Here is a 24,900-nt window from a genome sequence, read left to right on the forward strand (position 1 = left end):
CAAGAACTAGGCCTGTTCGAATTGCCGCTGTTCATCAACGCGAGATGATGGCAATCATTGCGAGAGAAGAAAACGGAGAGCAAGTTGACTGGATGGATGAAGATGAATTAGATTTGGCTGGAATTCAAGTGCCAAAGAATCCTGATTCAAATGAGCGAGCCTTGCCAATTTACTCAATGGAAGAACATTTATCGTCGCCATGGGAAAACGAAGAAGGATCCGGACCGAAAAAATAATTTTTGTCTATTTCTTATTTTTTTGTCTACTATAAAGAATTTGCGATTGGATTTCGAGTTCGAATTCAATAAAAACCAAGAAGATTCAAAATATAATGCTTTTTTCTTTAATTAATTATAGCCTATAAACTTTTAGGAGGTAAAGCGATTTGTGACGTCATTTTGAGGGGGGGAGACACATTTTTGTGACAGTCCGTGACAGAAGGGGAGGGGGGAGTCTAAAAAACTGGAAAAACGCGTGACGTCATTTATGGACGGCCCACTCCAGCTTCGTTCAATTGAGGATTGCCATCTGCATCAGTTTCTTGGACTGGCGTGGGCAAACAAAAAAGCCGTCAGCAATTTTGTCCAATTTGTGTACTTTTAGTACAATCAATACTTGTTTCTTCCAAAATGTAAAATCAGTTCCATTAAATTTGTCAATGTCCCTACTAGCACAGTTTATCTTAGGGATATCATAAAGATGTCGGGCTATCCGATCTACGTTCGTCTTTTTTCGACTTCATAGAGATATCCTATGTACGTAAGTATTGGGACGTCATTTTGACATTCTTAACCGAATATCTTATAGTTGCTCGGCAAAGGACACAAAATGTTTTTGGATGGGGGGATCAAAATGTGATATACAGCGGATGTACAGACGAAGACAAACAACAAATGGGTAATCAGGACGTAAAAAATTGAACTAGTTATAAGTTTAATGGTTTTCGCCACTATGTACAATAATAAAATGGGATTGAGCTCAATACATAGCAATTTTTTATTTAGTCACATCCAACCACACAGAATACAATTAAAATACGCTGTGATTGAACAGAGGGCAGACAAAAAAGAATCCGTTCTCAGGAATAATAATCGGTATGCGAACGGCTTTCCAAATCACATCAATCAAGCGGAATGATTCGAGAACAGGAGACAATTGAGATACCAAAATTTCTTGCAAGTTTGATGACGGTAATGGATAAGTGTACATATTATCATGTTTTAGAAACTTTTTCCCTAATACATAAACTTGTCCGTCAAATTTGACGAAATTTTCAACGACAACGGTTTGATTGGGCTTTCCTGATACAAAAATGCAATTGTCTGGAGTGCACGTCGTCAACAATGAATTTTTGAAAATCAACTTCTTAAACTGTTCAGATCTAAATTGGAGATTTGGTAGCAACGGACCTGAGCAATGATACCCTATTAATTGGGGCCCGTTATTGAAATTCAAACGATCTCTATAAAAATTTGACCTGTTAATTTCGTCCAAGCGCCGCACAATTTGTTGCAAAGGTCTGCCGCTTTTCCTCAACAAATTTTTTATTTTTTGTAATTTATTTTCGAATGGAAAAGCACTGAAGTCATCAAGACAGCCGTGTTTAAGCACATCGTTTGCCAGATGGATTAGGCTGTGCACGTTGAACGTAACAAACTTGGCACCATAAAGCTTTTTGCTCGCGATCACGTACTGTCTTAACAATTTATCTGCGTAGGGTGCATTACTTTTACACGAATCCCTATTTACTAACAGTTTGATTCCAACATGCAACAACATTAAGTGTTTGTACCGTCTATGTGACAGAAAAGGTTTGTAAGAAACAGGGGATAAGTATAGAAGATCCAGCCTTAATTCGGTTGCTTTCCAGCGGGGGAGTTCTTCAAGAGGCCTAGTTTTTCTAACAAAATCTCGTGGAATATAATTTCGAATTCCAACTCGGTAAAGAGAAATTGCATTGATATTGTCAGGTGAGAGTCTAACTCTGTCTCCTTTACCATTCAAGAATTCATTAATTTTTTTTTTGTAAACGCCAATACAAACGATATGCATATAATCTAAGCACACGTTGTCAACGACATTGGTCAGTATGTCTTCAATAATTGATCGGCGATTGTCTTTGTTGTGGTGCTGTATTTGCAATCGCTGTCGGAAACTTACGTCTGTGCGGAGGGGCGCATCAAGTTCTGGGTACGTGACACGACCGCCAGTTTTTGGTTGGGTGTGGCATGTAATCAAGTTGGAAACCCACAAGCCTTTTGTAGTACACTTTCTACAGGCATAATAGGCGTTGTGAGGAGCAATGTTTAATGCAAATGACGTCGCGGGGGCATCGCTACATAAACCACTGATAGACACTTTGACAATTTGACCATTAAAGACAATGCCACCAGTTTTATTCAGCTTTACAATGTCTTCCTTAAAAGAGGCAAGAAAGGCATTTATATCCTGCGGTTTCTTCGCTCCGTGATATATTCCAGCAACAAATACATCATCCCAACCTAAAAAACGAAAAAAAAAGACTGAAAATATGCAACCAAGTAAAAGAAGGATATTGAATTACCTAGCACTTTGCATAATATTGGCCAGAAATCACTGGAGCTACTGTTCGATAATGGAAGGCCATCAATGTTAAATAAAATAAACACCTCTTCAGGGATGGAAATGCCTTTTGCTTCCATAGCCAGTAAAATAGCATGCATAGCAGGTTCTACTTGAAAATGGTGGTATTTCCCTGGTTTCATGTCGATGACATCGACCTTCCCTCTTTTCGATGACATAAGGGTCCTCCAATCAAGGGGCAAATAATTCAATCCGGCGTCGTCTTTGAGTCTTCTTAGCAAGTTATTCACGTGACTGCGTGGAATATTGCATTCCACCACCCAGTTTACCAAACTTGTCTTGAATTTGCTCTCTCTTTTGCTCTGTTCATCTAGGACATCATTGACATCATCACGAAGGTCATTCCAATCCCAAGGAAAATCATCTTGATCCTCCTCCGAATCACTCGAATCTAATACAAGTCTTTGCAATTCATTATCAGATTCATATTCTTCCTGAGACTCGTAATCTGAATTATACTGATAAGGATCCCTGTAACAAGTAAACAAATAGTTACAAGTTGTCGATAAGTATTTCATTAAAACATGCATACCTATTCACTGCTAAGCCTTCTCCAGTATTTATAGTTTGATCACGATCACAATCTAGTGATGGAAATTCACTACATTGGGCGGCAATTGAAAATGGGGGACCAGCACTGTAAAAAGAAATAATTTTTTTTTTAAATTCAACTTCCAAATATGTACTGCAATATGCATACCTGTCCAATTCAACGATGTCACCAGCAATTACGGTATTCATATCATCTCTTCTGTTGAATGTTGCAACGGAAATGTTGACTCTCCTTCGCATTTGACGTTTTCCTACAAACGGTTTCTTTCGCCGAACACCACTTATACCTTGAGCACGTTGTTTTCCTATGTACGGCATGTTAAATTGCCAGAAGTCAGTATATTTTATTGTTAAGATCGTTATGGAAACAGATGCTATATTCAACTGATAGATTATAGACTGACAATGACAAGCTAGCAAATGGCAGTAAATGGTGCCATTAACATGACGTTGCCATCATAGAGTAATATAAACGAAATAATTTTTTATTTATTCAATTTGTGATTTAAAATTCGTTTGAAAAATGTTTTTCATGTAGAAATATACGTTGTTATCAATTAACAATACCAACTTCATGTAAAATATAAAAAAAAAGTTTGAAAAATATTCAATATTACTAATGCAATCGTGCAACGTTATAAGATATCCGTTTATTTTGCTCTTGAAAAAGGCTTCTTTACTTTCTTTCCTGTTTGAACTGTGTTCTACTAACGTGTTCTGTAAAGTGAGGTTATCTCGCGGTTACGTAAGTAATTTCTCTTTTTATTTATAACCAAAATCTTTATAATTTTGTAATGGTTCAACTCTACTGAATGGACAAATCGAATTAGTTATATGAATGCTGTAAAGTGTAAAATCAGTTGAAGATACTAAAAATGGGCAATTACTTGATTGCATTTCGAATGCATGCTCATGTATTGGTATGCACTCATCCATTAAATTACATTGTTATAAATTGTTTATTTTTTATATTCAGTTATAAGCACATTGTGCAAACCCCTATATAAATTGTGGAGTAAGTGCTGTGCTTTCAACCTTCGGTGGCTAAAAACTTTTTTGTGTGAATCCCTGCTCGATCTTTTCTTTGATCAGATTGTGAGTTATTTCTTTATTAACAAAATATATAGCTCTAAGTAAGTTTTTAAAATATAGTTTGTTGCCTTTTATCATGTCACACTGTAGATTAACTGTTAGCTAATCTCATTTTGATTACGTGTGTTTGAAGTCAAGGCTGTAGTCTACAAAAAGCACAGGTTTGCTGTAACTTCAAAATGGCATCTCAGAACGTAATCATAGTGCAATCTTAATATGTATTGCATCACTTTGTTAACAATGTTTTTGAAACAACAGGGAACTTTCCTTCTTGTTGACTTGCAAACATCTACGGTACCCTATGTAGCAGTTGTTCCTGATTTCTGGGTACAAGAAGGGAAGTGTTCGTATCCTAAAAGGAGGGGTGAGGCAGCAGCAATGAGACGTGATAAACCGAACGCCAAGTGGCTTGTTTACGAGTGTATAGTTAGAAAACAATTTAGTAATTATTTGATCTTTAAGAATATAACACGACATGCTAATTAAATCTTTCCCATCTCATAGATTCCTATCAAGCTGCCAAAGAAAAAGAAATTCGGGCTTGTGAGCAAAATGAATTAACAACGGCATCGGAAGCTGAGAGTGCTGCTGTAGATAAAGCAGGAAAGGGATGCCGCCAGAAATATCCGAACAGAAGATATTCACATACTATTGAATCTGAAAATATTCCGGAATCGGACGATTCAGGTGAGAGCAGTGACGGGATGTATGGTCCCACTCAGGAAATGTTGCCATTCATCCCAATCCCATCCTCTCTTGTTGGGAATGCGACTTCTTTTCCAGGTAAATACTTTATTTTTCCTAAATATATTTTTTGTGATTTATGACGTCTTTCATTTTTCTCTTTTCTAAGAGATTTTGTTTATTAGTACATTTTAATTTACTTTTTTCATTTATTCATAGTATCTGGTGGTCAAGTTTCCATTCCACCGCAAAATCACATGGACTTGCCTTATAGAGAATTGGCACCAAACGAACAACATCCATTCTTTATTGCCACTGGAGGACAGGAGAATTTGGATAAGTCTTATGCTAGCACCCCGGCATTGCGTACATTTCACACTAATGCACCAATGCTACAACAAGAGGCACTGGTGAATCGTAATTCAAGACAGTCCACTGGACTTCATTTGGCAGGCCCTCCTTCGCAACAGGCGTCAAATTCCATGCCGTCTCAAGCACCGACACCAGCACAACAAGGTAACTGGAATGCGTTATACGCTGGGACGTCTTCTGCTGGGCATCAACCCATCCAAGACCAACCAGCAACAGCTCAACAGACAAATTTTTACGGGCAATATTTTGGATCACCACCAGCAGTACACAATAATTTTCAAACTCCACCAACTCAACAGAATTTGAAAGAAGTTCAACGTTCTATTAAACGATTTAGTCCAATGACTACTCCACGAACAGAGGAAGCGGCTAATTCCATTGAAAATGTTAAGATTATGGACTGCCTAGCGAAGATGGTGAGAGAGTTCGCGAAGCACCAAGAAACACAAAATGTGTTGGTGTCTAAACTAAATGCGATTGAAGTCAAACTAGATAATGTTCAACAACTGGGAGGTGCTAGTAATTACCAAGAAGATGACGAAAGTGACCATTTATTGCTTCCTCTAGGGGACATTGGAGCTATGAAGCCATTTGAAGAAAGCCTAAAGGATAAAGACAAATATTATAAACTGGTACGAGGTAGAACATCTAAACTCTAAAGTATAGCTGTAGTATTAGAATTTCTTTATTTACCCTTTCAGGTTTCATTAATTCGTGGCATTGGAGGGTCATCTTTATCGGACGCAATGAAACGTGCTTGGACAAAGGTGTTATCTCTGAAAGTCAGAGCTGGTTGTAATTGGGAGGGGAAATTGCGCAATGGAACTCGCAAACACGGCCTTGAGAAATCGGCAATCACTCGTGCAATCTTTGGTGAGTTTAAGATTTAATTAAAATTTACTGAACTATATTTCATTGTTTATGTCATAGAGGGCGTGAAAGGAGTTCCTCAGTTTCGGAATGCAAGGCAGAGTGAGTTGGAATGGGAGACCAAAAACTTCATGAAAAGAGCACCAGAGCAAGTGAGGTCAGAAGAAGCAGTGGCTGCTGGCAATCCAGTCGTTGAACCACCAGCCGAAGAAGATCCAGTTCAAGTAGAACAACCCAACTAACGAGTTGGTAATCATTAAAAAAAAATATATATTTTAACTTTTACTGATGTCTCCTTTACTGTCTAGGATTTCCCGTGAACGAAAAAGAATCAGTTTTCGAACACGTCGTATCAATTTCAATTCAACAAGATCGATTGCGGTTTGAAACACCGTTGTGAATCGTGAAAACAAGAAAATGTTGGGAATCGTGAAATCAAGAACACGGACCATATCGTCCCTTGTCTCTTCTCAACACTAACAAAGAATCTGTCGAGTCTGGGATTCAGGGAAAACGATTGCTCCTAATTATATGCCTTATGTCCCCAATGTTGCATTTTAAAAATTCTCGTTCATTGTATTGCTTCCTTGCGTTAGCACGGAAGTGCATAATAAACAAGTTTTGCGTAATTTTTAATTATTTTGCGTCACATTTAATTTTTTTAAATGTAATTTAAGATCCCGAATGCGGGATCCATTGTATATCGTGGGTACGTCCGTAAATTTTCGCAGCATATCCTTATTATACGTGATCGGGCCGTTATTGGGATATCCGTTAATTGATATTTCTATGAGATACAGACAGGGACATACAATTTACATCCAAAAAATGATATTCATTTGATATCTTTCTATGATGTCCTCAAGAGCGGACATTAGGAAATCTGTATGATGTCCATCGTACGTCGAAACGGCTGTCCAGCTCGGATGAGTAGGACCTCTCAGGGATGTACCTGTGACGGCGGAGTGCTAGTAGGGGTGACTTTTCTTTTTGGCACTATAAGCCATGCTTCCTGCCTAAAAAGGAAAATTACATGAATAAAACATTTTAACGTTTACTGGGCCCATAACCTATGGTTTTATATTGAGAGTCATGTAAATACCTAAGCAAATAGATGAACAGAAAGCGTTTATTATACTTAGTTTTATGGTCAGAAACGGAGAACCACACTTTCTTGGCAGGAAACAAAAAGGAAGAGAGAGAGCAGGCAGACACTTCGTCTGCTGACAAGAATAGGAAAACGGGAGGGTTGCACCATCTAGTGGTACTCTTAGAAAAGTGAAGATTAGAACAACACAGGTCGTTTCTTTTCCCTACCTTTAAATAGCTGAGAATAAATGGTCAACACAGTTAAGATCATGTTATACTTACTCATACAATTAATATTGTCCTGACGTAAGCTTGGACGATCTAGAATTATCAAACATGGCTAGAGACATGTTAAGTATTCCAGCCACTAGCGCAGGCAGTGATGAGAGGGCGTTCAGCACTGGAAAAGATTATTTTGAAATTGCTCGGATGAGCCTTAGTCCCGAGGCTATTGAAGCCCTCATCTGCTTGCGCTCGTGGTTTAGAGCCGGTTTGATCAACGAAATTTACTCAGGTTCCCACAATCATCTGATTGAAATAGATATTGAAAATATTGACGAATGATCATTCAAAAAATTGTTGTAATGATGTGGGCAAAAATACAGCTGGTTTTTTACATAATTTCCGACTTATACTGTTGTGTAAACCGTCTAAGACCGTGGTGTGACCAGAAACCGCGGGCAAAAACTGTGAGTACAAACCGTCAAACCGTGGTGCAATCCGTTCCCAAAAATTGATAAACCAAACCGCACCGGTTTGGCTTTTTTTTTAGAAACCACGTGGTTCGGCCAAAATAACGCCGGATCGTAGCGAGGCCGAGCCGTGATCAGAACACTGAGACAATTCTGTTTAAACTGTTACGAACATGCGCTTTTTATTATAAAGTGGAGCGAGAGTTTTAAGGTAAAAGGGGACGGGTTACAATCACTTTCACTTGGTGAACGGGAATTGCCAGAGGGATTGTTTCATTATTTTATTGACCTTGCTTGATTCCTTCTGCAGCCAGCATGTTACAATAGTATCTCTTTCGTCAAAACGAAATAAAATAGTAAAGAGCGATTTGCCAGCTAAAGAAACTTTCACGGATGACTTTATATGCAAGCTAGCTACTGGGAAGCTTGATAAAGCTAGAATCTGAACACTGCAAAAATCTAAGCTTACCATTCCGTACGGGACAGTCTCTCTCTTATTTAAAGGAATTTCTAAATAAACAATCAACTAAAATGTTAGTAAGTAATCAGTCTCTTAGTTGTCGGGGAATGCAGTCTCCTCTGGCCAAAGCTTTTTCAAGATGAACAACAAATTCGAATTTTCACAAAAACCGATCTCTGAAATTTTGGGGAACAGATGAACAGTTTTCATAGAAAACTGGTGTGTTTTCTAACATTCCTACTTGATGATTTACTATCTGAGTTGAACTGCCAAAAATGTCAACTCATAGTTCATTGTTTAGATATTAACTCTAGGATTTCTATGTTGTAGTTACACTAGCAAACAATCAACGGCCTTGCGATAAGAGTCCATTGTTGAGTGACGGTTTGAAACCAAAGGTATAGTTGGCAGGGGTAAAGAATAGGTAGATGGTTCCCACTCACCATGTAAAATTTCCCATAAGGGGACAAGGCCTTTTGGGCTAGTTGCCAAAAAGACTCCAGATTTTCCGACACTTACACTTTTGTCCCTTGACACTTGGACGATTGGTTCGCGTCAGTAACAGAAGTATAGCGACGTTCGGACTATTAGTTCCCGACGTTTGGCCGCGACAACGAAATGTTGCTGAACCAAGCGAGACCAACACTATTCGACAAGTGGACTCCCATACCAACGACAAAAGGACTTCCGGGCCAGTTACAACCTATAAATGGATTTTTATACCAGCAACGTCTGGACTCAAATGTATTTTTATTGTAGAAAAAATAGTTGAATTATAATTACTTGAGTTGAAACCACTTGAATTGGAAACCAAACTGCTATTTAGGAATTAGTTCAAAATACTGTTAAATCAACAGAATGCGCCTGGTAATTTTATCTAAAGATTTTTCTAACTGTTTTTAAAATTTAAAAGTAACACTAATTGATCATCAAAATAGATTTTTCGAAATCCCTCAAAAAAGGAAAGCATTCATAATTAATTTTGTTTACATCCACCAGTAGCCTGTAGGCTGCTATCAAATAGATTCAGCAATTTAAAAAAAATTTATTTTGGAATATAACAAAGTATTTCGTTTAACAATAAGTTAGCAAACTGGCAAACTATTTCCCCGTCATGGAAGCATGTTCAATGGTTCTGTTACGTACGTTAACGTGCATGTAACGTCGTAGCAGAAAATGAGGGATGACAGGATGAATGAAAAAGATGGAAAAGATGACGGATGGGAAAGAACACTTTATTTCTTTGTAAACGCAGTGGAGGAGACAATTTTTACCGACGTGGTAACAGAGGGACAAATTGAGATGACTTCTTTACTTTACTACTAAATGGATACTGAACAAAGGGGGCAAGGGCCACTTCCAACATAAACACAAAACGAAGGCCCTTGCCACCTACAATCCTGCCCGTGAGGGCAGCACTGTAAGTGACAGGTTCATCGATCGAATTTGAAAAAATCGACCTTTAATTGAGGTGTAAATTATGTACACTAGTAACGTTTACAGGCTTGTATAAAATTTACAGCACATAACAAAACAGTTCATGTTTTAAACATGACAAACCTTCTTGTATAGCCAAATTCACAGGATAGCAATAAATGATTGGACAAGTTATTGAAATGGCTGTGCGAACTGTTTGAAGAGGGTTATAAGTATAAAGAACATGTTTTGGCACAATCTATTCTATTAAGGCCGTAGGTTTTCTTAAGCAGTTGTTGTACTAGCCGTATATCGTCCAATGGATCTTCTTGTCTTTCTCTCATAACAGTGGCAACAGCCTTCAAAAGTGACTGAACGTAAGTAGAAGTTACTTCAGTCGTGTAAATTTCAAGGTAATGCGGTTTTGTTGCTGTAAAAACGAGTGCACTTCTTATGGATGTTGTAAGCTAAATTGTAATAGTTAACTGAATAGCACATTTTACGTATGCCACTGCAACAACCATTTGCAGACAATCAAAACTGTAAATAATGGACTAAATTGTGTACAAATGATGACATCAGTAATAAAAAAAGGTTAGCCATCAAGCCGATAGAACGACTTCACTGAAAAACTTGAACATGATAACTTGCCCCGGTGAATAGCTATTGGCTGAATAGCATACCTATATAGATCAAACATGACACCAATTTGATAATTTTCTCAAGATGCGCTAGGAGGTACTAGAAAACGCGAACCATTCGTCGTTTGCCTGGGAGCATTTTTTGCTGAACCGGGAGTCTCCATTTGTTACTTGAACAGGAGTCCACTTGTCGCTGACAGTCCTACTCAAAAGTAAAAAGATAAAAATTTAAGCTAAACGTCACCGGCCATGGAGTCCATCCGTTATTGACCTGGGAGTCCGTTTGTCACTGGCGCGGGAGGTCGGTCTCGGTTTGTCGCTAAGTTATGGTAAATAAAATTTAATCAATGGAAAGCTTATGTTTCTCGCTAATTTCGGTAAAAAACTAGAAATCTGGGTGACTTTTATTATAACAAGAATAATTAAATAAAAAATGGTCGATTTTGGAGGGTGACCATAAGAAAACAATGGCGGCACGAAAAGGAGAAAATCCCGAAAACAATCAACGCCTGATGGTACATTTACCGTTCAGGATTTGATAGATAGGGAAGTGTACCATGCAACACCGTATTTGCAGCTTATCGATGAGTATGCTGAATATTTTTTGGTATCTTAACTAAAATGGTATCCTAGATATTTATTAAAAACTAAGAGTACGTATTGCCAGAAGAGGCCATGTTAAAAACCCCCAAAAATGTTTATTATTTTCAGAGGGGACTGTACCTTATCTTGCACAAAAATTCGTACACCGATTTAATTTTTTAAAGCCACCTATTGGCGGGGTAAAGGTTTGTCGAGAATGCATCGTCTGCGAACAAAGCGAGCCAAGTCAGGCGAAGAGATGATGGTGGAACTTCACGAATCTAGATTGGAGGCGGGCGCCCCGCGATTCACCCGGTCTGCTTGCCATCTCTTCGGTCCAATGGAAGTAAGGTTGTCTCGGAAAAGAACCGCAAATGGATTTGGAATTTTACTTACTTGCTTGGTAACCCACGCATTTTATTAGAAATTGGTGGCGTCTTTATCTTTAGAAGATTTTTTCTCATCTTACGTCGATTTATTAGTCTATATTGTAACGATCCGCCGACCAAATCAAAATTCAAACGGTAAAATTTAACGTGTTGCTTCTATTGTCCCTATCTTCTAGCCCTTGCCCTGTTTTGACCCCAAATTTGTTGCCCCGAATTACCTACTTTCTACTTTTATTACTCGAACGGTAAAGCCAGCCTTCTTCCACCGACCTTATATTTTTGAACACGCCTGACCTCGTTTGACTTTAAATTCAACTCTCTGTTTTGCCGTATAAGAGACGGACAAATTTCACCAGCAGCCAGTCGACCAGCCAGTCGACCAGCGAGGCAGTCAGTGAGGCATTCGAGTCGAGTCGGCAGTCGGAGTCAGTCAGTCTTCTCCCGATTCCTCCCTCAGTCTGTTACCTTTTTCCTTTTTGTTGGCCGCTGTATTTTTTTATGTCATTGGTGTCAAATTTAAATAAATATCGTTGGTAGCTTTCTCAGATGAAATGAGACAATGTTCTTATTTGGAACTAAATACAGCAAAGGAGAAAAGATACAACATTAAACGAGTAGTGACGCAGACGTCTAGGAGCGCGGAGCTCGCGGTGTGGAGTGTTCCGATGAAGGAATTACGCCATAAATTTATAAAAATTATAAATCTGCAATAGTTATACTTAATATATTGATATTCTCATACGGGCACACATATCCTACGAAAATAGGAAATCGATTACATATCGATCCTAACGGAAATAGTTAAAATAGACGATCCCTACCGTAAAATAAGATTTACACAGAGAAATTTAGTTTTTTGACAAAATTTTGATATGGACATATGCCTTACAACTGTAATGGCTAATAGATAGCACAGGTCAACAATCACATTACATCAAAGTTCATGGCTCCCATCGTTTCAAGCTGTATTTAATCTATTTCCGATAACGGAAAAACTATTGCCCGACCAGATATGTAGTCAGCAACAAATATACACCGCTTAAGTCGTTTCGAACGTCCGGGTTGAGTTAAAAAAAGGAATCTATATTACTTTTCCCTTTCCTTGCGTTTGTAATATGAAAGGGCTGGAGGCCACGGAAGTGTGCTTGGGCGTAGTTGACCGCCGTATTGCCAAGTTTAGATTTCCCAAAATCTTGGCCGCCTCTCGTAAGAACACCGTACCCTCCTCCAGAGCTTTCTTGCATAACCCATGAATGCCTGAAATTTTTCTAGCCGGGAGAGTTCACTTCTTGGAGACCGTGTTAATGGATAGGCCTAAATATTCTATAGTTTGTGTTGGGTTTTTTATCGACTTCTCTTCTCATCTGATCTTCTTGTTACGTTTCGATGAATATGCTACGCGGCAGCACTGTTTCTCTAAAGCACGGCGTTTCCCCCCTCCTCCTACGAAACGTTGATCATCTTTTTTTTTCAAACGTTTCATTATCGTTTGCTCTCTTCTTATTTTGTGTGTCTTCTCTGTCTGATCTTTTTTTGTCCTCTCTTGTAATCGACCAACGAGTGTGGACGTGTAAAACTTTTCTTCCCTTTCATAACCTAGGTAAATATAAGACGGGCAAAGATCCCAATACAAAGATATTGTAACGTGGGGAGTTACTTGAAGACCCGGGTAGTGACTAAGACACGTTTATTCACCGTAAACGTACATAACACTACAACAGATATAAGTAGACTGGGGACACAGCAAGGGAAACGTACGAGTATTTATGCACTTTTGTGGAAAGCAGCTACCGGGGAAAATATCCGCTGACAAGACTGCCGGACATCTCGGGTAGAGTTGCGGTCAATAACTGATACAGGAGCGCCGGACGTGACAACTAGTCCATGGGGCCTCAATAACCGCGACAATATTATTCCTCGTACGAGAAGGTCAAATAGTTAAACCCTTTTCTAAACTGAACACTTCTTCTCTGCTGATTTAAACCCTAGGATTTCCAGTGTCGACTTTGCCCTGTAATAAGCCGCTGTTTCTGCTGCTTGCCGAGAAGTTGGCGCTGTTCGTATGTCGTCTAGGTAAATGATTAGGCGTAGCCTATTTATTCTGAGGTATGTTACCCCTACTCTTCAAAGTTTTGTGAATGCCCAAAGCACGGAGCTCAAGCCGAAAGAAAGGGTTACAAATTCGTAGCCCATGTATTTCCAACAAAATTGTAGGAATTTCTTATGGCTTTCGAAAACTGGGATGGTCAGATATGCGTCTTTTAGATGCAATTTTGCTAACCGATCCTTCTGTCCAATCGTGTGTCTGATGGTAGTAATACCTTTCATTTTAAAGAACTGCTCCACAAGAGATTTGTTCAAAGTTTTAAGGTTGATCCAGCCAAATTTGAGACAATTAATTGTACAAGTTTACAAAAAATCCCATACTAGTATCTTAATGATATATTAGTATGATTTTATTATACTATCCTGTATTGAGTATGATCATAAAGTAATAACATGCAATTTAATACATTCTACAAAACAGAAGCAATTAATTATGCTAGTTTTCAATAAATTGTATACTGTCACAATTTATCATGTGTTACTATAGGAACAGGTAATAAAGTGTGATATAGGGCTTTTCGCAACTCCATCTCGTTCAGGTACCTGAACTCTTCCAGGCAAAGTACGACAGAAAGTCCTGGTAGAGTTCAGGCCCCTCTACCACAAGCTAGTCGTTGCCGAACGGTCGGGGCAGGTCGAGGCTTTTATTTGTTTTGTTTACTTAAGTTAATTTTGTTGTTGTTGTTGTTTTTTTATTCGTGCAATACAATGCATTTTACCCTTATAATTTTGTTTTCACTTTTTAGATGGCTTAACGATATACTTTCATTTAAATTAATGTTAATTGTCAATTGACACCGAAGGGGTCTAACCGGTTCTACAACCCGATTAAATTATTTTGTACCCTGTTTGCACCCGTTCGTGAATTACATTGTATTTTACTATTTTTATTGATTTCCCTTCACTTGTTCACACTTTTTCGAGTTTGGGCAAGGCCTTCTCGTTTACATTAGGTATTTTAAACTGAAGGGAACCGCGTGGTAAGTACCTACCCGAGTTTTTAACCGATTGGTAATTTTTCAGGTAGGTAGGTCTGTGCGGTTTAACGTGTATCGGGTATCCCTCTTATCCCGGTACAGGAAATTCAAATAGCTTCTATCAGTAGAAACATTAGTCCGAAATAAATAAATTTTACAGAAATGGATAGCCTTCATCATGGGGTATCCATTTCTGTAAAATGTTTGTTTAAAAAGTACTTACTTAAGTAGTAAACCCTTAGTAGATATATTTTGTCGGAGTGGTTTGACGGGTTGTCAAATTAAATTAATTTCAATCAGAAAACTAAAAATTCTAAATTTAAAGAAATAGCAGGTATGAATAGCTCTTGAGAAGATCTACCCATTTGGACAAAATTATTGCTTTAAAAATAGTTCCTCTAGAAATCGGGGAATCCCCCATTCCTGAAATACATAAAATTTAAATAATTTTTGCGGACCAACTATAAGCTCAAAACAAGTCAATTTTACGGAAATGGATAGCCCTGATCAAGAGCTATCCATTTCTGTACAATAAATAAATATATATTTGTAAACAAAAAAATTTCAGACAAGATGTTTTTTGGAGTTTTAGCGCTCTATATAGCGCTCGGTTTCGCGCCAATCGGGGAGCTTTTTAGTCGATCCGATGCGGGGATAATCTTAATCGGGGAAGGGATTTCGGTGCTCGGTGCGGTGATATCGGTGATCGGTGACTTCCCCGATTATCAATGAATAGTGATCTAAATTGGCAGTTGCCCTGCGGCCAACAAGAACAAAATGTGACCCTAGTCACGTGATACTCGTTGGCTTATCAGAACGCAAGGTCTGCCGCTTCAACCCCCTATGGCTGAAGCGTCGCTATCGGTGCAGCACGGATTATAGCACCATTCCACACCGAAAAAAGAGATCCCTGCACCGAACTTCCCCGATTCATTTTTATCGGGGAAGCTTAGCGGTGTCCCTGATTAGAATGTGATTGGGGCCGAGCCCTAGCTCTATTGTGCTATTCGACATCTTTTATCGCATTTGATTTTATCGCGCAATGCAGCATTCGACGGCCGATTCTGTCTGCTATGACTGTATTTTGTTATTGTGCGAAATATCAATAAATTTTAAAGTTTCGCAGATAAAGCTAGTGGTGATAATATAAAGATAAATACCTGCTACAAAATGAAGTGAACACACAAACAGGTTTTCCACGCTACCGTTGCCATAATTTATCGCCATTCTCTTCAATCACAGGTCTCGTCGTTGGCCCGCCTTCAATAAACTAAATACTTTTACACTTCCACTTTTTGTGTTGCGACAGTTAGACACTTTGCACCTTCTGACACCCATTCTATTAATTTCAAATCTTCAGACTACTCGATACTTTAAACTACTTTAAACGACAACTTTTCCACTGAAAACAAAGAACTAGTGTAAAATAAACTACCTTTCACCAGAGATGTGCGCGAGCAAAGATTTTCTTGCTCAAACAAACAAAAACAATTGCCAATTTTTGTTTGTTTGCTCGATTAATTGAGAATTATTTGAACAATTTGCCAAACAATTTTCTCGTCCAAAATTGTTCATAAACAAATAAAATTGTTTGAACAATACAGTTTGTTTGAGCAAAATTTATTGTTTGAACAAAAACCCTTTAAAAAATTTCGGCAACGCAGACAACGCTCCAAAAAAAAACGGTTACATTTTCTTGGATAACAACAGAGATCCAAGAAACAATTAAACAAAAGGTTTGACTTTCTTTTTTAAACGTTACAGGCTCGAAAACATTTGATTTCCTTATTGACTGGATGTCAAAGACTTAGAATAATAGTAAAAGTAATCACAGTTAACATTGATTTTTGATTAGAATTCACAGGTGTTTACTTTTTTTGGCGGCAGAATTTGCACTGAGAAAGATTGATTTGTCCACATTTTGTGGATCCAAACGCTGGCGTTGTTGAGTGACAACATTTCCTCCGGTACTAAAGACTCTTTCAGACGGTGCCGAGGTAGCAAGTATCCCTAATATTTGTCTGGCGTATATTGCAAGAAGCGGAAAATCGTATTGACGCCCCTTCCACCAAGACAAGATATCTAGCTCGTCCATTTCATCGGCAGATAATCTTGGAATGGCGAGGAAGTTTTGCATTTCAGCCTTCAGAAGCTCTTCTCGGGTTCCATTTGTAGCAGGTTCCGCATCCAAGACGATGCCGTACAAGGCCGATATTTTGATTTTTTTGCTAGATGAATGATGGCGCTGTCGTATTTGCTGTCCGCATTGAGTTTTCTGTTGGTGTCGAACTTTGATTGACTGGTTTCTGTCACTGAGAAACATGTTGTGCTAGTCATCATTTCCTTGGAAACTTGGAAACTTTTGAGTTTTTTTTTTATTGGTTGAACAAAACCAAAAAACAATGGAAAAATTGTTTGAAATTGTTTGACTTTTGTTCAAACAAACCCAAGCAAGAAAAAAAAATTATTTATTTACTCGAGCAAAAATTTACTTGATTAATAGAAAATTGCTTGAACAAAATTTGCTTGTGCACATCTCTGCCTTTCACAATTCAGTCATAGCAGACAGAATCGGCCGTCGAATGCAGCGTTGCGCGATAGAATCAAATGCGAAAAAAGATGTCGTACAGCCCTATAGGGCTATAGGTAGGGCTTTGCCCCGGTTCTCGAAAACCTGGGTTACCCGCGGATCGTCACCAAAAATAGTCACCCATGGGCGATCCGGGTAGCCTATTTTCAAAAATGGGTAGGCTGGGCGGTTTTGATGGGCAAATCGGGTATACCCATCTTGGAAAATGGCGGCTTGGAAAGCGCCAAGTTAAATTTAAAAAAAGTTTTTGTGGCGGAAATTTAAAGCGCGTGACTTGATTTCAGGTAAATGCCCGGGTAATCGGGTAGGAAATTGGTGCTAACTTGGTTTAGAAACCGGGTAATGGAAACGGTTTTCGAAATTGTGTTACCCACATGAAAACCGGGTAGGTAGTAAGCACAAAGTCTCAAGAACCGTTACCCACCGGATCCATTTTTTTTTTGCCAAGAAGATCTACCCATTCGCCCAAATACCTACCCATCGGACACGGGGCCGAGACCTACCTATAGGTGTACTCGACCCTACTGGAACTGCCGCCAACTTTTTCCACCGTCTCAATGACTTGGGACTTAGGATGAAATTTTTAACTTTTTCTCGATTTTTCTCTGTTTCTTCAACGGTTTCAACCACATCAAATGCCGTTAATATTTTTCATCTATCTTCAAGTCGGTAATTTACTAACAAATTTTTACGCCAGGGGTCTTGAGTGGGGTTTATATTTCATAAAAAAAGCTTGTGTCGGGGGCTAGGGATTTTAAATTGCCAAGATTTTCAAAATTCAATTTTTTTTTTATGTTGTGGGTTTTGCGTCGTAAGATGGGGGTCTATGGTCGACCACCATAGGGGTCTTATGTCGAAGGGGTCTAAACTCTACGTGCCGAAAAAATATGAAAAAACATCGAAAAATAAGAAAAATATAAGAAAAGTACCAAAAATATGAAAAAATAAAAAAAATATGAAAAAACACGAAATATTTTGTTTAATTTAAAATTCGTACATCCAAAAACAGAGTCGACAACCCCCCGAGCTAATTTTCTCTTCCTATCCATTCTTATGGTATTGATATAGATTCGATTCAATTCGGTTCTGTAATGCGGAAACAACAGTTCGACTGCTTTTGAAAATTGGTTTGGTCATCCCCTTTTAGCCAATCTTGTTCTTACTAGATAACCCTATTGCTCATTGCTAAAAAAACAATGCTATCAGACGACGTTTATGAATGATTCATTGCTGTAATAAATTGAATACGATTTCAAATGCAAAAACCGTATATCACAAAGAACATTATGCACTGCACGCACAATACAATGAGAAATGATACCATTCTGATCAAACAATACAAAACCATTGTTAAGCAACAAATACAAGTTGAGCATTTTTGCTGATCTCTTTTCAGAGTAAAGAGCAGTGACCTTTTTATGATAAAATTGTTCTGATTTCTAGGTATCTAGCTAGAAGCTATCTTTGCATCGATATTGGATCAGTGTAAAACACCTTTTCTATATTGACCGCAACTTACACAGTTGAAAGTCTTACATATAATATTCGTTGCTCGGCTGGAGTGGAGTAGGGCAATACTGGCGTGCACCAACAAACTCGAACAAACTGAGGTCGCCAGTGGGGGATAGTAGACGCAGGGTCTCCTTCTCTTATGTCATTCTGTCAGACTAGAAAATTTCTTTCTTTAATACAGATTGCTGCTGGACAGAAGTCGTTTTCATAACATCTGCAGGATTGCAATGGATTTTACTGAAGCCAAAGGATGTTGTGATATGGAACTGGATCAGTCAAAAAGGGAATCTGAGCTTAATCTATCGTTTAAAGTGATCGTCACAAGCGAAGAATTAAATCAACGAACTGATTTGCTGGAAACAGAACATTTTACGTCTAAAATGGAAAATCAAGTGAGTAAACCCGACACTACGGAGCCAAATTTTGAATGCGAAACCAGTTTTTGTCAAACAAGCAAAACTTTGGCCATTGATGATAAACAGGATAAAGTTCAGGTTCAAAATAGCGAACTATTCAGCCAATCCACTTTGGAATTGCTGAATGAAGGGAGTAAAAATGAAGCGTGTGAAAGGTCGGGTATTAAAACAAAATCATCTTCTCATCTGGAACTGCATGATGGAAATCTTCCAATATGCCACGGCACCAAGAGTGGGATTATAGACCAAGAAAATATTCGAAGCGAAAATCTTTATCTGGACCGCAATGTTGAGGGCAAAGAAACAGTAAAAACAGCAACTGAAGGACATCCTAGCGCAGCAGAAGCCGCACTAACTAGTGTGAAAACCACTAACGAACTTGCTACTACAGACGATCCACCGAAGAACTTGAACACCGAACAACAAGAGAGAGGGGGATGGAGCAATGAATGGGATTTTCTATTTTCTTGCATAAGTGTATCAGTTGGATTAGGAAACATATGGAGATTTCCATACCTGTGTTTCAAAAATGGCGGTGGTAAGGCGGCGACGATTTTGCTTTTGTCTGTACTATTTTCTACTTTTGTTTTTTATGCTACTGATTTTATTTAATTATTAACTTAATGGATTTTTTCTCGACTGCAACTAGGAACATTTTTGGTCACCTACTTCACTGCCATGGTAACAATATTCCGTGGCACCCTTATCAAAAAATTAAACTGAAAAGGAAATATTTTTAGATCTTTTGCGGCATTCCTATTTTCTATCAAGAAGTAGCAATTGGACAGTATTTGGGAGTTGGCGGCATGACGTTGATTGCTGAACTGGTGCCTATTATGAAAGGTGTACATTTCAGAACTATAGTTTGTTGTAATCAATGCTTTATTCCGTTACTGAAACTTGTTTTATCGTAGGTGTTGGATACGCGACAATGGTAAATATAGCTACACAAAGAAGTTTTTTTTTTTTTATTTCGTTTTTTTTTAAATTTAATTTTAATTTTATTATTTTACTCATACGCAAGACCGTTGTTTTTTTGATCGACATCTACTATTCCATCATCATTGCATGGACTTTGTTCTATCTGATTGCCTCATTTACCGCTCTTCCACGACTCCCATGGCAATCTTGCGGTATAAAATGAACAAAGACATTTTATTTTTTATGTTGAACGGTCGACTAACACTATTTTTCTAAACTATTTTTAAATGCATTTTCACTACTCCAGGGAACCCATGGAACACAATTAATTGTTTTTTACCAACATCCAATATAAGCGTCTTAAACAACGGATCAGTCTCGGCGGTAGAAGAATTTTGGAGGTACGACATGTAATATTTATCAGATTGTCCTATTAATAAAACAACTATTTTAGTCGGCGAGTATTGGGAATCACTGACGGCATAGATAATGGTTAGAAATTGTTTCTTGTTAAAGTAGAAAAATCACTTTTGCTGGTATTAATAGCTTTAAACTTTTAACGCTCATTTCTACAGCTGGTTCAATGCGATGGGAGCTTTTCGGTGTCCTTGTACTTACTTGGATATTAGTCTACTTTATTATTTGGAAAGGAATAAACCAAAGTGGATATGTATATACAATACATAATAAACTCTATTTTTTTATGAGGATGTGAGCCATTATGGTACCTCTTTGGACTAGATTATATGGTTTACAGCCTTGTTTCCCTACGTCATTCTACTCGTGTTGGTCGTAAGAGCAGTCACATTAGACGGAGCCAGTGATGGACTCCTTTATTACATAACTCCAAAATGGTAAAAGTGAAACTTATACTGCTTACTACGTGGCCTCTCCGTCACAAGAAGACCACACCTAAAGTTTATTTTATTTCATTTTTGTTCAAGGGATCTCTTGCTCACATCTGGACCTTGGATTGATGGCGCGACACAGATTTTTTTCGCCTACAGCATTGGAACTGGAGCTTTACCAGCGTTGGGCTCGTACAATAAATTCAAGCACAATTGCTATCGGTAAGTAAAAGTAGTCTAAATGTTTAAGTTTCGAACCACTGTGTTACCACACAAAACATTCTTGCAATAGAGACGCGGTTATTACGTGCGTTGTAAATACGCTAACCTGCTTAATAGCCGGTGTTGTTACGGTAATGATGTTTTGTCGTGCAAAATTGAATTCTGCTAAATGATTAATTGAAAATTCGATTGCTTGAATCATAACTGCCAAGCATAGTTTTCAATAATGGGTAATATCGCTTCCTCAACCAACTCGTCAATTGAATCAGTCGTTTCATCCGGACCTGGTCTAGTTTTTATTACCTATCCTGAAGTGGTTTTACGACTGCCTGGAGCTGCAATTTGGGCCATATTGTTCTTCATAATGCTTGTGGTAAGTTTATACTATATATAATTATCTGTTATGAAACCTTATTCACAAAATGTGCAGTTTTAATGTTTTAATAAATTGTTTAATTTGTTTATTTATTTTTTATTTATATAGATCTTAGGGATTGATAGGTAGGTAATTCGGTTAATTTGACTGCACCATCTAACAAAGTAATGACTAGTCGTTTTTTATAAGTGAATTTTGCATGATCGAAGCTTTCGTCACTGGGATCGTTGATAATTGGCCAAAACAATTACGGAAGTATAGAAGACTATTTGTGGTTTCTACTATAGTCGTCATCTTTTTACTTTCTCTACCAATGATAACTGAGGTTAGCAAATAGCTATTTTACACAGATGAATTAGACAGATTTATGGACATTATAATATTGTTGAATATTTGTTTTTCTTGATTTTTTTTTATGGCATATTTTATTTCTAATGACAGTAAATAATTAATGAAACAGGGAGGCGTATACCTATTTCAAGTGATGGACTATTATTCTGCAAGTGGAATGTCCATGTTATTCTTGGTGTTCTTCCAAACGATTTCCATCAATTGGATTTTTGGAGGCAAAAAATTTTGCCAATGCATCGAACAAATGCTTGGTCAGCGACCTTCATGGTTTTTATACATCTCTTGGGTGTTCCTGGCACCTATCGTTATGCTGGTAATACGAATGATGTTAAAAGGCACCTCATTAGAACGTGCTGTTCTAACCGGTTCTAACAGTAACTTGCACCTTTGCAGTCCATCTTTATATTTTCCGTTGTACAATATGTACCAGTAACATACGGAAATGGTTACCAGTATCCAAAATGGGCGGAGGTTTTAGGGATTTGCATATCGCTGTCCTCCATGCTGTGGATACCGCTCTATGCAGTTTACTATGTTCTTTCCACACCAGGAACTTTACGCGAGGTAACTACTCTTGATTCCGTCTTTTTTATCATTGCAACTCATGTTTTTGAACATCATTGTGATACATGTACGCTGTACATACATACATTGTAATGTACATGCACAAACTCTTGTAATGTGAACACCACAATTTAGGTGTTAACCAAAGGAATTACACCCGCTTTAAAGGTTCGATGTAAATTAACAGCACAGGAGGGAACGCAACGGGTTGTCGAGGATCAATTCCAACCATCATCATCATTTGCGGATGAACAATTGCATAGTAGTCTGGGTAATTCCACCGTCTTGTTGGTTAGTATTGACAATGTTAAAATGTGACGAGCTACTAGCACGTTTACTTTCAGCTACTCGTTATTATAGTTGACCATAATATATTAAATACCACTAATACAATTGTAGAGGCATGTGGTTAGATAATTGTCACGAAATAGAAGTGAGACAAACAAAGACAAGTTGAAAATGAATCATCCTGAATTCGACTTGCTGACGTTTTGTGTCCTGCAATAAAAGTCAAATAAAAAAAATATACAAACATAACAAATACTATGTACTGTAAATCTGAAACAGGAAAATCCATCTCAGCGTCGACCTATACGACGCAAGGATGTACTGTCGCTGAGGCGGCACTCTTTTTACTCCGTGCTGAAACATCAAAAAAGAGAGTATTCTCAAAATTTTCATTAACCAGTTAAATTTCATGCACCCCAAAAGAGAAAAAAAATTCACCTACACCATAGAATGGACTCTGAGTTAAATAGGCTATCTTCTGAGAGAGTTTTTGAGTCTCGTGAAATAGTAAGGGAGGTTAAGGTGCTGTTTTGAGCCAAAGTTAGGCATAGTCCATCCATATAAATACTATTTTTGTCAAATTTCTTTCTTATCTATGTATCTTTATGGGGGAAAATTTGGAAAAAAAAATGGAGTTAAAATTTACTTAATGTACTATAGGATGTATACCCCTATCCCGGGTAGGAAACAATACTGACCATTCTTAATCCGATAACAGACCAAGAATGGAAAGACTACGATCGCCTATACTGGCCAAAAGGCGATGCTCGTAACTGCCACCAGGTTCACGTCGTGTGTTTGTGACTAGTTTTTTAATGAATTTTTTGATTTCCCTACTGATCAGATTCTTCACACACCCGGGGGGGAGCGAGACTTTAGACCCTTTCGACATAAGACCCCAGGGGGGGGTCTACTTTAGACCCCCACGTTGCGACGCAAGACCCCCAACATAAAAAAAAATATTTGTATTTGTTAATTAATGGACAACGCAAAACCCCTAGCCCCCGACGCAAGGTCCCTGTGTCTTTTTTTAATTTAATGTAACCCCGACTTAAGACCCCGTGCCTTAAAATGTCTTCATATATTACCGACTTTAAGTCCCTGTCCCCCGACACAATGTCCCTGTATTTTTCGCCATTAAATATTATCCCGACTCAAGACCCCGTTTTCCAAAATGTGCCAACAATTCCTAACTTTATACCCCAGACACAAGTCCCCGTAATTTTTGCAAACGAAATATTTTCCCGACCAAAGTCCCCTTGCCTTATCATGTTATAGTAACATCTACTTGAAGCCCCGCTTTAAAACCCCCGAAATTTTAAATTTACCTAAAAAAATTTTTCTTTTTCAAAACCATCTTTTCTGCCACACTTAAACAAAGCGACAACATTTGTAGGGATAACCGACTCGAGAATAGATCGCACACTTCAGCTTTAAAATATCCTTTAAAAGGATCTTAAAACAATCATTAATACATCCAGGCATTTTTAGCAAAAGTTATTGAACAGAAAACGGATTACGGATAGCTAAATTTGTTTTTATTCGAATTTCATTTTATGGGTCAGATGAGGAAAGAAAACAGATCATACTGATGAATAAATAAAAGTAATTCAGGGAAATTAACTGAAAATTTGAGCGACTGGAGTACGGCAATAAAAGCAGGGATTGCGGCAAATCTCTCAAGTTGCTCGGCACATTGGTGGCAGACCGTGTGCCCACAAGGAATAAAAATTTTATTCTTTGGATTGATGGTGCAAATATCACAAATGTGTGCTGGCTGAGGATTGTGATGGTCAGCAGCAACAACAGGAGGGGCCACAATTACAGGCTCAACAACAGCAGGGGTAACAATTACGGGCTCGACTACCCCAAGAGCAGCGGCAGCCGCAACCGGAGTGCGACGTGGTCGACCTCGAGGTCTTGGAGCCGGAAGCTCTGCAGCAGCAAGCTCCGCAAAGGCTCCTCCCGGAATTTGCAACTGGCGTGGGTGGCCTTGGGGTCGACGTAGTGGCTCGTTACCCTCATTTAAATTTTCAATGAGGATTCGACCTGGGCACCCACGGTGCCGAACCGTTCATCGACATTTTCAGCTGACAGCCGGCCTCTACGAACAGGTTGATGATGAACTGGAGCTGGCTCTTCAGCAACTATATACCAGCCAGGCCCTCTAGATCGTCATTTTCTGGCGCTGGACGGGCCAGCCCATCGGCCGTTCTATCAAGCTAGAAAAAAAAATAACAAGGCTGTTATAACAGATTAGAACAAAGT

At 38.4% G+C, this 24,900-nt stretch overlaps 3 protein-coding genes and 1 long non-coding RNA gene across 4 annotated transcripts; 2 read left to right on the top strand and 2 right to left on the bottom strand.

Annotated features, from left to right (window-relative positions):
• Positions 1 to 1,850: 1,850 nt before the first annotated feature.
• Positions 1,851 to 3,563, bottom strand: LOC116936176. The gene is made up of 5 exons (XM_045178666.1): positions 3,323 to 3,563; positions 3,155 to 3,259; positions 2,564 to 3,093; positions 2,161 to 2,501; positions 1,851 to 1,991 (listed from the first exon to the last, which is right to left on the bottom strand). Exons 1-5 carry the CDS (start codon positions 3,490 to 3,492, stop codon positions 1,851 to 1,853), a joined length of 1,287 nt encoding a protein of 428 aa, XP_045034601.1. The 5' UTR covers positions 3,493 to 3,563.
• A 781-nt stretch (positions 3,564 to 4,344) lies between these two features.
• On the top strand, positions 4,345 to 7,072 carry LOC116921762. Its single transcript, XM_045178760.1, has 6 exons — positions 4,345 to 4,460; positions 4,525 to 5,049; positions 5,170 to 5,954; positions 6,024 to 6,195; positions 6,253 to 6,441; positions 6,501 to 7,072. Exons 2-5 carry the CDS (start codon positions 4,971 to 4,973, stop codon positions 6,432 to 6,434), a joined length of 1,218 nt encoding a protein of 405 aa, XP_045034695.1. The 5' UTR covers positions 4,345 to 4,460; positions 4,525 to 4,970; the 3' UTR covers positions 6,435 to 6,441; positions 6,501 to 7,072.
• A 2,801-nt stretch (positions 7,073 to 9,873) lies between these two features.
• Positions 9,874 to 16,403, bottom strand: LOC116935767. The gene is made up of 3 exons (XR_006651040.1): positions 15,705 to 16,403; positions 10,762 to 10,809; positions 9,874 to 10,692 (listed from the first exon to the last, which is right to left on the bottom strand). It is a non-coding gene; the product is annotated as an uncharacterized LOC116935767 (long non-coding RNA).
• Positions 16,404 to 18,659: 2,256 nt separating this feature from the next.
• On the top strand, positions 18,660 to 22,887 carry LOC116935766 (sodium- and chloride-dependent GABA transporter 1). Its single transcript, XM_032943012.2, has 17 exons — positions 18,660 to 19,600; positions 19,712 to 19,743; positions 19,803 to 19,905; positions 19,977 to 19,996; positions 20,087 to 20,195; positions 20,291 to 20,384; positions 20,438 to 20,475; positions 20,559 to 20,653; positions 20,725 to 20,837; positions 20,928 to 21,053; positions 21,124 to 21,184; positions 21,271 to 21,426; positions 21,538 to 21,554; positions 21,619 to 21,754; positions 21,890 to 22,093; positions 22,174 to 22,344; positions 22,480 to 22,887. The coding sequence occupies exons 1-17, from the start codon at positions 18,874 to 18,876 to the stop codon at positions 22,660 to 22,662; spliced, it is 2,385 nt and encodes a 794-aa protein (XP_032798903.1). The 5' UTR covers positions 18,660 to 18,873; the 3' UTR covers positions 22,663 to 22,887.
• The last annotated feature ends 2,013 nt before the right edge of the window (positions 22,888 to 24,900 follow it).

The sequence above is a fragment of the Daphnia magna genome, linkage group LG9 (assembly GCF_020631705.1).
Source record: "Daphnia magna isolate NIES linkage group LG9, ASM2063170v1.1, whole genome shotgun sequence".
Taxonomy (NCBI): Eukaryota; Metazoa; Arthropoda; class Branchiopoda; order Diplostraca; family Daphniidae; genus Daphnia; species Daphnia magna.